At 55.5% G+C, this 12,362-nt stretch overlaps 1 protein-coding gene across 1 annotated transcript in view; it reads left to right on the top strand.

Moving 5' to 3' along the window:
* The window catches only part of KIAA0319, a gene marked incomplete at its 5' end in the record, with an annotated part of 37,965 nt that extends 30,046 nt beyond the window's left edge, over positions 1 to 7,919 (top strand). The window contains 6 exon segments of the mRNA XM_079147408.1: positions 777 to 919; positions 2,270 to 2,377; positions 2,380 to 2,391; positions 3,404 to 3,495; positions 5,451 to 5,532; positions 6,575 to 7,919. Coding sequence (XP_079003534.1) covers positions 777 to 919; positions 2,270 to 2,377; positions 2,380 to 2,391; positions 3,404 to 3,495; positions 5,451 to 5,532; positions 6,575 to 6,711 — 574 coding nt within the window. The 3' untranslated portion in view covers positions 6,712 to 7,919.
* Between the last annotated feature and the right edge of the window lie 4,443 nt (positions 7,920 to 12,362).

Below are 12,362 nucleotides of genomic sequence, written 5' to 3'. Positions count from 1 at the left end.
GGCCAGCGTGCGACAGACCACGGGCACACAGAGGGCGAAGCTGCAGTAACGGCAGCAGGCGCTGAGCCCAGTGCCCCCAGATGAACATGGGTTAGCCAAATGCTGACCCTCGTACCTGGAAGGTGACCATAGTTGGAGATGGAGTTGTTCAGAAGTGAGTAGTTAGGATTAAGTCATGCCAGGCAGGGTGCCTCTCGTCCCTGAGCCTGGTGTCCTTGTAAGAAGAGAGGGAGCATGGACACACAGGGACACCACGAGAGGCAGATGATAAGAGACACAGACAACAGGGACACCATAGACGGAGAGGACAGGAGACGTGGACACACAGGGACACCATGGGACAGAGAGGACAGGACATGGTTGTGCCATCCTGCAAAAGCACTAAAGGCCATTGTGATTTTTACTGCAGAGCCTTGGATTTTACGGTTTGTAAATCAGATCTCAATAAAAAAGGTAAAAAGCGGGCTGGGGTACAGCTCGGGGTAGAGCGTGTTCTTGGCATGTGCCCGGCCCTGGGCTCGATCCCAGCACATAGGCAGAAGCGGGGGAGGAGGGCCGGCCTTTCACATACAGGCCCCTGCTGCTCCTCTGAGGCCGCTGTGCTTTGAGACCAGAGGGCCTGTTCGTGAAAAGGAGCAGTTCCAGGGCTCGTGGGCAGGCTGGCCTCCCTGCCCAGCCCAGAGTTGTGGCCGCCCAGCTTCTGGCAGCACAGGCAGGGGCCGGCTGGCATGTGCATTGGCCCTGCCTGCCCTGCGACGGTGGCCAGTCCTCTGCAGCGTGCTGCTCATGTTCTATTTGCAGAGCCGGCCTCCCCCCACGGTCCTTGGAGCTGCCGACGTGGCCCAAGCTCTGCACAGGCAGCTATCACAGGAGAAGCCCAGCTGCTTGCTTTTCAAGGTCTTGAGGGTCGACACAGCAGGTATGCCCCATTCAGGAACATTCCAAAAGTCACAGTGGTGGGTGCGTCTCGCAGGCACAGAGAGGGGAGGGACGAGGGCCTCCAGGGCTTGTTGGCACTGACTTCTCCAGTGGGTTTCCTGCAGCACACTTTGCCAACGACCCCGTCTTAGGGGACAATGGAGAGCAAGCACAGGCAGGGTGTCTCTCTCCCTCCCTCTCTCTCTCCAGGGTCTCTGTTGCCCAGGCTGGTCTTAAACTCCTGGGCTCAATCCACCTCCCTGCTTCCATCTCCCAGGCATCAGGATGCAGGTGAGTGCTGTGCCCGCCCTCCACAAGCCCGCACGTGCCTTCCGGGTGGACTTCTGCTCTGGGTGCCTTGCTTGCCACCCCTCCAGGGCACTGCACTGATTCCTAGTCCATGGTCCCTGTCCTCTTCTCACGAGCAATGTGAGTAAGCATCACTTTGAAGTGGTCATTTCAGCAAGGGTCACAAGAGACATGGTAATATTTGGGCAGTAAAATTTATTTCCAACAAATATTCCAATAAACCTAAAACTGACTTTCTCCATTATAATATAGAGTAACTTGATTTTTTAAAATAGCTTTTTTTTTTTTTTTTTTTCCTGGCCACAAAAGTAATATTTATAACCATGGGAAAAGTAGACTATCCAGAAAGGCACAAAGAAGGAGATAACCCTCCAGATCATCGAGTCTAGAGTTCCCACACTCAAAGATGACTTTCAGTAGGCTTCTGATGTGTTCTTTCCAGCTGCTCCATCTCTGTGAACATGTAATAGGATGCTTCCAAGTCTGGTTCTGTGTGGGCGCGTGTTTGAGTGCCAGACCTTGAACCTGGGCCTCCCCAGTGCCAGGCAAGCTCCCTACCACTGAGCCACGTCCTCAGGCCTTCACTTCTACTTTTACGGTGCTTCTTAACTTCATATGTGACCACTCTCTCACTCCTTTCGGTGTCCCCTCACGAGGTGCTGGTGGCTGTGTGGAGCACCTCCTGGATGTGGCCTGCAGCCACACACCAGCCCTCAGTCACGGACTTTGAGCTTCACTCTTAATGATGTGATGATATGGACGAGTCTCCATTGTCACTGGAGGCATTCTGGGAGCTCGAGGTCTTGGGCCAGAGTGGCCGTGAGCTTGCCTTTTGGAGGCGTTTTTGAATGGAGTGGCTGCTTGCGCTGCCCTTGGCTTCCTGCTGAGGTGGTTGGCCGGGAGAGACTAACCCTGGGCCATGTCCATGCCACAGCAGGTCCTCATGCAATAACACACATGTGGCCACGGCCTACACTGCTGGGGTACAGAGCAGGGAAGCAGGCCCCTTCCCTGCAGCGCTCAGCTCCCCCGCCCCTTGCAGGCTGCCTTCTGGAGTGTTCTGGCCATGGCCACTGTGACCCCATCACCAAGCGCTGCATCTGCTCCCAGCTGTGGATGGAGAACCTGATCCAGCACTATGTCCGGGATGGGAGAGCAACTGTGGTGAGTCCTGGCGCCGAGAAGGCCGTGCCCACGAGCTGTAGGCCAAGTCCTCCTGTCCCAGAGCTCCTCCCCATGGCCACCTCTGGGCTTAGGCCTAAACGTCCCCAAGAGGAGTTCCCTGCGTCAGAGCTGGCTTGCCCCTGGCTGGCAGCTCTGGGAAGGGCTGCTGTGGCCACAGGCCACATTTCCAGAGTATACCTGCCTTGGCTACGGCTCAGGGTGACCTGGTGACAGGTCCCCTGGCAGGGATCTGCCTGAGTCGGAGCAGTGTGGAAACTCAGCCCACTCTTGTGGCCTGTCCTCCCAGGCAGACACCAACAGTCAGAGCCAGGGCCTCAGCAGGCCAGGCTGCTTCCCTCCGTCTCTTCTCGGGAGAGAACTGTGTCTGAACAAGTCTTCTTCTAGGAGTAGATTTGTGGTCTTGAGGATCTGGGTGGGAATGAGTGGCAGAAAGAACAGTAAGAGCTGGCGGCCGGATCATGTTCAGAACAGCCAGGGTCAGCCACGATTCGACCTGTGACATTTACCACAAGAGCTCTACCAAGCCCGTGCTTTTGCTCCCTCAGCTTCTCTGGTCCTGAATTGCTGTGCAGAGCTCTTTACGCTGGATTTCTGCCAGGGCACAGGAGGAACGGAGGCTGGGCTGAGAAGTGTCTTTGTGCTGCCGCACTTCACTTTATTAACACCAAGCCAGAACACGTTCTGGGGAGGGTTGAGATCTGGGGGCTCGAAGGACTAGGCAGAGGTGCCATGCCTGTACGTACGAGGGGCGTTATGCTACTCAATGGTTGATGTTGGTCTTTTCGGGTCATTCAGCAATCCAGGCGGCATGAACTGTGGGCACCAGGAGGCCCTGAATCAAGCGGTGGGCACAGGGCAGTTTTGGGTTGTGGATTAATGGTGATCTGCTTGCTACGCGCGTGCGCTGCCTCAGGAATCTCAGTGAGTCACCAGAACGGGGCTGTTTGGCCAAGAGCACGTGCCCACGCCCACTCCAGCTCTTGTTTTCCAGAGTGGAATGTATTCTACGTGCCAGGGCTGGCTCGTGCTCTCCTGGTGCTGGCGGGAATTGTGACGGGGCTGTGCATCTGCTGCTGTAGGTACGTGTTTCCGCCTGCTCACCTGGACCCAGGGCGCCATGTCTTGCCCTAACGTGGCTTGCTGGGCTTCTGAAGCTGCTGAACTGTCCGACTGTCACTTTTATGAAGACAAGCTGGCCCAAGAACAATGCCAAGGTGCAGGTGACTGCAGAAACGGGTTGATCCTGGGCCTCCTGGTGGCTCTGGCTTTCCAGGAGGTCAGAGGGCTCCACCAAATCCAGTGTTATCCTCACTAGTGTCCCGTCATCTCCCCAGAGCAGAATCTCAGTGGCCTCCGTGGAGGAAAGTACAAACTTCTTGAAGAAGACTTTGGTTTTTAATTGCATGAAACAACAAACTGAGCTGTCTGAATCCCTTTTGTTTATTTTTAGGTATTAGAGATTGAACCCAGGGGTGCTTTACCACTGAGCCACATCCCCACCCCTGTTTATTTTTTGTTTTGAGACGGATCTTGCTAAGTTGCTTAGGGCCTTGCTAAGTTGCTGAGGCTGGCTTTGAACTTGCCATCCTCCTGTCTCAGCCTCCCGAGGTGCTAGGATTACAGGTGTGTGCCACCATGTTAGGCCTGAATCTCTAATCTATTGTTGTGAGGCAACGATACCACCAAAAAGAACTTCGTGTTTGTTTTTCTTTTTTCTCTCCATGGGGTGCCGAGAAGCCCCTCTGCTGCCTTGTTGTCTGAGTCTTCCTGAGCCCCACATTCACCCTCTGTGAGGAGAGTATGGGGGAGTGGTTACCTCATCCTCGGGCACGAGTACGGGTCCATCTTTCTATGAGTCTCTGAAAATGTACTCCAAAGACATAATAAAAAGTAGATGCAGGACTGGGGATGTAGCTCAGTTGGTAGAGCACTTGCCCTGCAAGCACCAGGCCCTGGGTTCAATTCCCAGCACCACACACACAGAAAAGAGGGTGTACTAAAACGAATAGTTACTCTTCGGAAGTCGCTTCTACTTGAGTTTTAATTATGCCCACGTTCCCGTGGTAGGCTGGTGGGGGAGAGCTGGGCACAGGCACCAGGAAGCAGCTGAGGTCGATCAGGTTTTCCCAGCACCACCTGGGACGGGGTTCCTGCTGTGTGTGGCCTTAGTATCCTGCAGCTTTGGGTCCTACATGTCAAGCAGAGGGGGCTGGTGGTGCTCCTGATGCCTGAGTACACTCACCAGGCTGAGCCCCTGTGATCCCTGGCTGAGGGCTCCATCCGGGTCATACTGTGTGGTGCTCCCAGCAGCCAGAGGGGAAAGGGACTGTTCTTGCCCCATTTTACAGGTGAGAACATGGAGGCACAGTGGTCCTGGGGAATTTTCAAAGCCAAAGCTAAAAGGTTCTAACCTGAGGGTGAGAGGCCCGTCTCTTGTTCACCTCATGCTACTCTTTGTCTTTACCTACCTTAGCATGGTCTTGATGTGTTTTCAAATCCTATTCTGCAGCGAGGGATGAGGTCCATAGGGCCAGCCTGGTTTTCACATGCTGTGAAAAAAAAAAAATGAAAGTCTGGGTTGTTGCTAAATCATTCTGGAACTTACTGTATTATCACTTCTGCTGTTTTTCCTTCTCTGATTGCTAGTTTGATTCCTGCATCGTTGACATTCCAGGGTGATAATGCTTTGGGGGAAAACCACTCAGCAGGCTTCTTAGGGAAAAGCTCCCTGGACACCCGGGTTTTGGGGCAACCGAGGACTCGCTGGGCCTGTGGGGAGCAGCAGTGGTGTGGCTCTTCCCACCCTCAGTGTGTTCTGCCGGGTGCTTTCTGCAAGCTGCTTCTGCAACCCGTGCTGAAGCCCTGTCGGACTCTGGGACTCTGGCTGGCCTTGCAGGGGTCTCATAGGAGCTATAGCATCAACCTCTGCACACGGATGGCAAAATACTTCCTTCCATGTGCTTAGACCCTGGGTCCCAGTGACCAGTCCGAGTTGAGCTCTTCATTGTTCCTTTCAGATGAAAAAGGACTAAAATCAGGAAAAAAAAAAAAAAAAAAACAAGTACACTGTCCTGGACAACATGGACGAACAGAAGAGAATGGAGCTGAGGCCCAAATACAGTAAGACGACCCCCAAGGTTTCCCGGGGCCTCTATACGGTCTCCTCCAGGTGTTTGCCAGGGAGCGAAACCGGGTCTAGGGGAGAAATAAGCTGAGTCAGCGCTTGAATTAGGAAGGAGGAGTGAGACGTGAACCGGATGAAGGCCGCTGCCTCCATCCTGGGCACCTGCTAACTGGGACCCTTGGTCTTAGAAGTAGTGACGTCTTGGCAAAGAGCTGCAGGCATTGATGGGTGAGGGACTTGAGGTGCCTGTCATCAACTGAGCTCCGCCAGATGACCCCGGGGCCAAGCTGCTTTGGCAGTGGTGCCCCCGTGCTGGCTCTGCTCGGTGGATGCAGGGTGGCAGGACACGCAGTGCAGTGCCCAGCTCACATCTGACTGCTGGTTCCCCTAGGCCTGCCAGACCAGAAATGCAGCACAGGGCCCTCCAGACTTCAAGACCCAGCGTTTTCCAGCAGCTGCAGTAGCTCGGGCTGGTGGAGAAGACTGACAGCCGTCCCAAAGTGCATCGCAGGCTGTGCGTGCAGCGTCTCCTTGCCCACCCCGTTGGCTTCGGATCTCAAGTATTAACTGAGGCACACTTCACGAGCTCTCTGGCCGCTGGGGCTGCTCCACAGTGCTCTGTGCGTTCGCCTTGATGTCAACTTTACAGCTAAATCCATTCTTACACACGGTCATACTCGCCAAACACTGCCCACTCAGCACCAAGCGGCTGCCCTAGGCACAGTCTCCAGCTAACCCTGTGGACAGAGGCCAGGACTGCCTGGTGTGGAGTGTAGTTAGAGGTTGTGGCAGCAAAAGCTGCGCTGCGGGTACATTAGAGTGTGCACTTATTGAGTGCCTACCATGTGCATGACATAGTCGATGTCAGAGGTGTTCCGAGGGACTGCACCTGAGAGCTCAAGGTCCTTTGGCTGCATCAGCTTGCCCACCTCCCCCCTGCCATTCGCCCACCTCCCTCCTGCTGTTTGCCCACCTCCCCCTGGCGCTCGCCTGCTCCTGGCATTCCTGCCCTCTTAGAAACCCTTCTTGCCCAGCCAGGACTCAGTTGTTGGAGCTCCACCAGGTCCCCAGCTCCAGCTGCCCGTCTTGCCCGTCTCCTGACGCCTGCTCACCGCCGTCAGACCCTCGAGATGGCACCTCTGAGCTGCACGGTAACCATAGTGAGACCATGCTAGGAGCTTGCAGCGCCCCTGACCTGCTTAATTCTCATCTACCAACTTGTCTGAGGTGTGCACTGTGATCAGCCCCATTTTGGAGGAGAGGAAACGGAGACCAGGGAAGTCTGGCAGTGGGGCCCTAGTCCTCTGCACTGCCCTGGCCCTGCCCTGGTCTTTTCCGTCTGCTGTAACGGGACACCCATAGACTGGGTGGCTTACAGACCACAGTTCCTCTCGGGTCTGGAGTCTGCAGCAGACTCGCTGCAGGAGGCCAGCTCCTCCTGGATGGCACCTTCTCCCTGTAGCCTGGCCCGTGGGCAGGAAGGGGCAGCGCTCTCCACCGCCTCCTCTATTGGGACTGTCACCTTCTGTCACCTCCTGAAGGCCCCGCCTCTCAGTGCCTTCTCCTTGGGGATCAGGGCATTTTGAGGGGCACAGCACTGAGATCCTAGCAGCCTCTGTTCTGCGGTCGGCTCCCGGGCCCTCTCCTTCAGTCTTGCACACCGCAGTCGTATTACTGTCTTCAAGCCGCATCGTGGTCACGGATTGCTCTGCTTGGGGATGGAGCCCACACTTCAGGCTTGCCGGGATTCAGGGCTTCTCCGGGAGGTCCTGGCCGCTCACTCACTATTTCCCGTGGGAATCATTTGCGGCAGTCTGGTCTTCTCTGAGTCTTTCTGGATGCTTCCCACAGTCCACACCCCTACCCTGTCTTCCGGTCCAGAGCCTTCTCTTCCCTGTACTCCTTGCTAGGTGGAGCACCCCGGAAGCAGTCCCAGCCACAGCGGGGCTGCTTCCTCCGCGTTCAGGTAGGTCTTACTTTTTGCCTGTTGCAGTCGACGACTCCTCTGTGTCTGCTCGTTCTCTGAAAGCAGGGGTCGCGTCCCATTCCTGTACTGCCCTTATTCTAACCCTACGGTGCAAATCTTTCGCACTAAGCAGCAGAGTCACAAGAGCCTCATTTACTGAGTGCTCTCTGCGGAACGCTGGGCCGAGGGCCTCACGGTCGTTATTTCACTCACTCTTCACTGTGAACCCAACCAACGGGAGGAGAGGAAGGCCCCAAGGCTGGGCGCCTTGCCCAGGGTCGCACATGGGAAGGACAGAGCTGGGCTCAAACTCAGGTGTGACAGCAAGTCCCTGCTGCCGCTCACTGGGAACCCAAGCCGCTAGCTCTGCTGAAGGTTCAGAGGCAGTCTGTGCTCCTCATGTGACCAGAATCCCGGAGCTGGAGGAGAGGAAGGGAGCCCCTCCCAGGGCAGGGTGCTGCTCCCTGAGGCTCTGCTGCTCCCCCCTCGGCATCAAGCCCCCGAGTACAGAGCACAACTGCAGCCTGGTGTCCAGTGTCCGAGTCTGAGCTTGACAGTGACCAGGACACCATCTTCAGCCGGCCAAGGACGGAGAGAGGGCTTCCCAGGGCTTCCATGAACGGCTCCGTCAGGAATGGGGCTTCCTGCAGTTACTGCTCGAAGGACAGATAGTGGAGCAACTGTGAGATGGACGGACCCCACAGGACCCCTGTCTGCAGGACCACCAGTGGGATGGAGCAGAGAACCCACCCGGCCCTGCGCACGGACGCCCTCTCCAGCGGACTGGCTGTTTCATGCAGTAAAAGACCAGTTTCTTGGGATCGTGAGGCAAAGCAAACCGAAATACGGCTCCTCCGAGTGGGACGCTGGTTAACAGGCGAAGCCCGGGTAAAACCCCTGCGCTGTGTTCTGGCAGGAGTTCCACGTTTCAAAGCCGGCACGGTGATATCGCTCATGTCAAGATAGAGCTCAGCACCTGTGTGTCTGGAGAACCTCAGAGAACGTTCTGTGGATGGCAGAAGCGCGGGGCTGGGGAGGAACTGTGTTCTAAAGCAGTGGATGGATGGGGAATCAAGAAGGCGGCATTTAGCATCGCTCTTTCTTTCTCTAAGGAAAAGCAGCGACCCTGAGGCCTGTCTTACCTGCTCACGTCAACCATGGCGGGACTGCCAGTTCTGAACAGTGCTGAGCAGGCCCATAGGCCGTGCTGAGACGGCAGTCACCACCCTGGCTGGTCATCCAAAGTCCTGAAATCCAGTCCGTCTCGATGGAGACGGCCTGGTGCCGGTGCTCCCGGCCACTGCGGCACTTTCCACAACAACTGGACATGTGACCCTATTTAAACAGCCTTCTCCTCCCACAAGGAGCCCCCAGAGCAGGCGGGGACTCCTCTGCCCAGCGTCAGGTGGGGCATGTGGGGTGCCCGAAGCCACAGACAGTGCCCAACCCACGTATCCCGCTCTGTCCTGTGCAGGCGCACCCACAGCCCAGGCCTTTCCCACCGTGACCAAGCACTTACATGCTGCGGCCATTGCTTTGCAGTGTGTGGGGGGGAAAGCTTCTCTTCCCTTCTTCACAGCTTTGGGGACACACCTGTCCTTACCGTAGCTCTCGGTTGTCTCAGCATGTGGTTTTGTTTTCCCTTCAAAGTCAAGAACATTCACCTTTTTGCTTTGAGAAAGCATTTTGCAGTTCTATTTGGCGTACACAGATTTCCAGTCTCACTATTCTTGTGCTTTGGGGCCACTGCTAAGTTGTAATAGGTGTCCCTTGAATACCCAATGATCTGTGGCAACTGGATGGCTGTGCTGTGCTCAGTGACTAGTGGGCAGGTTTATGGCATGGACAGAGTGGACCAGGGTGACTTGCTTCCAGGCTGGCTGGAGTGCCACAGAGTGCCACTTCATCACTGCTACTCAAAGAGCACACAGAACATGTGAATCGCTTATTTCTGAAAATTTTCGTCAATATTTTCAGACTGCCGTTGACCACAGGTAACATGTCAGAAAGCAAAATCATGGGTCAGGGAGGACTCCTGAGTCATGCTTACCTGGAACAGAACTAAAATGTACAGAGGTGTAGTTTTATCTTTAATTTCTTGGTGTATAAAGTAATTTCTTTTGTTTATACTTTCTGAATAGCTAGCAGGTTCAATACAATCTGTTGTGTTAGAAGGAAGACGGGGTGCTTTTCCCAGCAGTATCTAGCCTCATGAACTGAGACCTGCCCTACCCAGTGACCAGGGTCATGCTAGCTTTAGGCACAATTGGAAGTTTCTGGTGCACGAGACCCCTACTGTCAACCCGGAAAAGGAGATAGTGCTATTCTCATGTCCAGATAGCCCTTCGAAGGCCAGAAAGGTTCGTTTCCGTGTCTGGCCCAAGCTCATAGTCAAAAGCAGTGGGTCTGGGAACTGACCCCAAAGGCCCACTTTCCACTCCTCTGAAAACTCCTGTCTTGCAGGGCAAATTCTGGGAACCTTTTGGACTTTCTGAAAGTCCTCCTCCTGGGACTGATAGGAAGCCCTGTTGACAGGTCCAAGGGCAAAAGACTAAGAGAGATGGCCCACCGAGCTCTCCTGCCGGACTACTGCCAACGCTCTCTCGAGGCCTGCAATGTGCTGCTTGGGCCCTCCTGTCCCCGGCCATCTCAGCCTGACCTCTCAGATCCTTCCATTTGGTTTGATGGGGAACCAGAAGCAAACACCACAGTAGTGACCAGAAGGCAGGTCCCCTTGGCACCCGCTCATCAGAGGACCAGAGCGTGAGGTAGAACGACCACCTGCACTGTCTTGGGCCACTTATGGTGGAGGGTCTACGGAGGCAGAGCATTCAGCTGTGGGCAAGCGGGGAGAAGCATCTGCAGGCTCGCAGGATGACGAGATTGGATTCAATAAGGAGAAGGGTGGGGGGTGTAGCTCAGTGGAGAGCGCAGGCTAGCGTGCACAGGACCCTGGGTTCAATCCCCAGCACTGCAAAACAACACAGGAAGACAAAGAATCCCCACCGATATCCGTGAAAGAGGATTCAACCCCGCAGCAGTCAGAGGCTGAGCGTGTTTATTAGCACAGAACACGCAATGAGTCAGACAGGTTGTCACCGCACATGCGCATGCCTCCTGGTGGCTGGGCAGAGCGAGAGCCCCGCTTTCATATGCGATCGAGCTGTGGTGGATGGTTTTAAGTCTTTGTTCTACTTTTTAAAATGTATTATCTCCCCTTGAATTAACAAGATATTCCTTCTAATGTAACACTATTAAAGGTATTGCTAATCTGAATAAAGGTGTCTGTCTTCTGCAATGCTTATTTTTTGGGGAAATGTGTTTTCCTCAGGCTTTGTTCGGGCTTCCGCGTAGAGGGCAGGCAGCAAACTGGATGGGCAGCTTGTTTCTGCATGTCCTGTGAGCCCAAGGGCATGGGCTTTGTGTTTTCAAACAGTTGGAAAAAAATACTTTGCGTCATGCAAACCTTATGAAGCTGGATGTGTCCTTAGACCCATGTTGGAACAAACCCACTGGCATCCGCTGGCATCTGCTGGCATGAACCTTGCTGCTCTGTGCTGCAGGCAAGGTAAGCCATCTTGGCAGAACAGGTGGCCATGGACAGCCGTCTGCCCCCTGCTGGCGAAGGCTGGCAGTGTGGTGGGGTAGTGGTGAGATCAGGCAGCTGGTGCTGAGCTGCATGCCTAATCAAGCTTGGATCAGTAACAAAGCCAGCCTTTTAAATACGACATGTTGAGTCTCACGCATGTGCAGCAACCTACGCACCCTTTCGGCCTGCCACTTAGGCTTTGCCGTACGTGCACACCTGTGGATCCATCACCATCGTCAGTCAACGAGCAGGTACGTCCATGACTCCCGGAAGTTTCCTCATGGACGTTGCAATCCCTCCCTCCCTGAGAGATCACTACAGATGAGCCTGAATGTTCCAGTTTCGCACAGGTAGAGCGACTGTGCACCCAGTTTCCACCCCCTCAGGCAGGCCCCTCCTTTCCAGGCCAACCCCAGTGCGAGGAATTTTGGCGAATACTTGTCGAAGTCGAGTCACTTGCCACGGGAGCTGGGCCACCTCAGGTGGGCAGAGGGCTCCGAGGTCACCGTCAGTCCTGCTCAGAGGTCTGCGCAGTTCCCTAGGGACCAAACTGTGCTTTCTGAAAGCAAATGAACCAATGGTCATAGTCTCAACCACGATGACCTTCTGCTATGGTTTGGACCCTGTGCGTCCCCCAGAGCCCGTGTGCTGAAGGCTTGGTGCCAGCCTGTGGCACTCTCCCAAGGTGGCCAGACCTCAGGAGGCAGGGCCTGGTGGGAGGACATCGCAGGCCTTGGGGGAGGGGGTGTTGGGACGCAGCCCCTTCCCCTCTCTCAGCTTCCTGGCTGCTGTGGGTGAACAGCTTCCGTTCACCATGCACTTCTGCCAGGACAGCTGCCTCATCCCAGGCCCAGGCCGCGGACGGAGGGAAGCCTCTGAACTGTGAGCCAAAGCAAGTCCTTCCTCCCTGCCAGTTTTCTCGGGTATTTTGCCTCAGCAATGGAAAGCGGATCGACAGGCTTTCCATCCCCGGGACCAAGGGGCTCTGCAGCAGGCTGCCCGAGCCATGGCTGACTGCGCTTCCTCCCAGCTTCCCCAGGGCTCCACGAGGCCCTGGGCAGTTAGGTCAGAGCCCCGCCATCAGGTGGGCCCCACTCCAGTCTCGCTGCATCACAGGGAGAGATGAGGACCAGCAGAGACGCAGGCGCACGTGCACAAAGGGAAGACCGCGAGATCCGGCGAAGTGGCCCTGATGCCCAGAGTGGTGGCCAGGGCTCTGCCCAAGGGTGCACTGCCTGCTCATGCGACTGACCAGTTAGAGTGCGTCTGCC

Source organism: Sciurus vulgaris (genome assembly GCF_902686455.1).
Source record: "Sciurus vulgaris genome assembly, chromosome: 7".
In the NCBI taxonomy this organism is placed as follows: Eukaryota; Metazoa; Chordata; class Mammalia; order Rodentia; family Sciuridae; genus Sciurus; species Sciurus vulgaris.
This window is presented reverse-complemented; position numbering and strand designations above follow the sequence as displayed.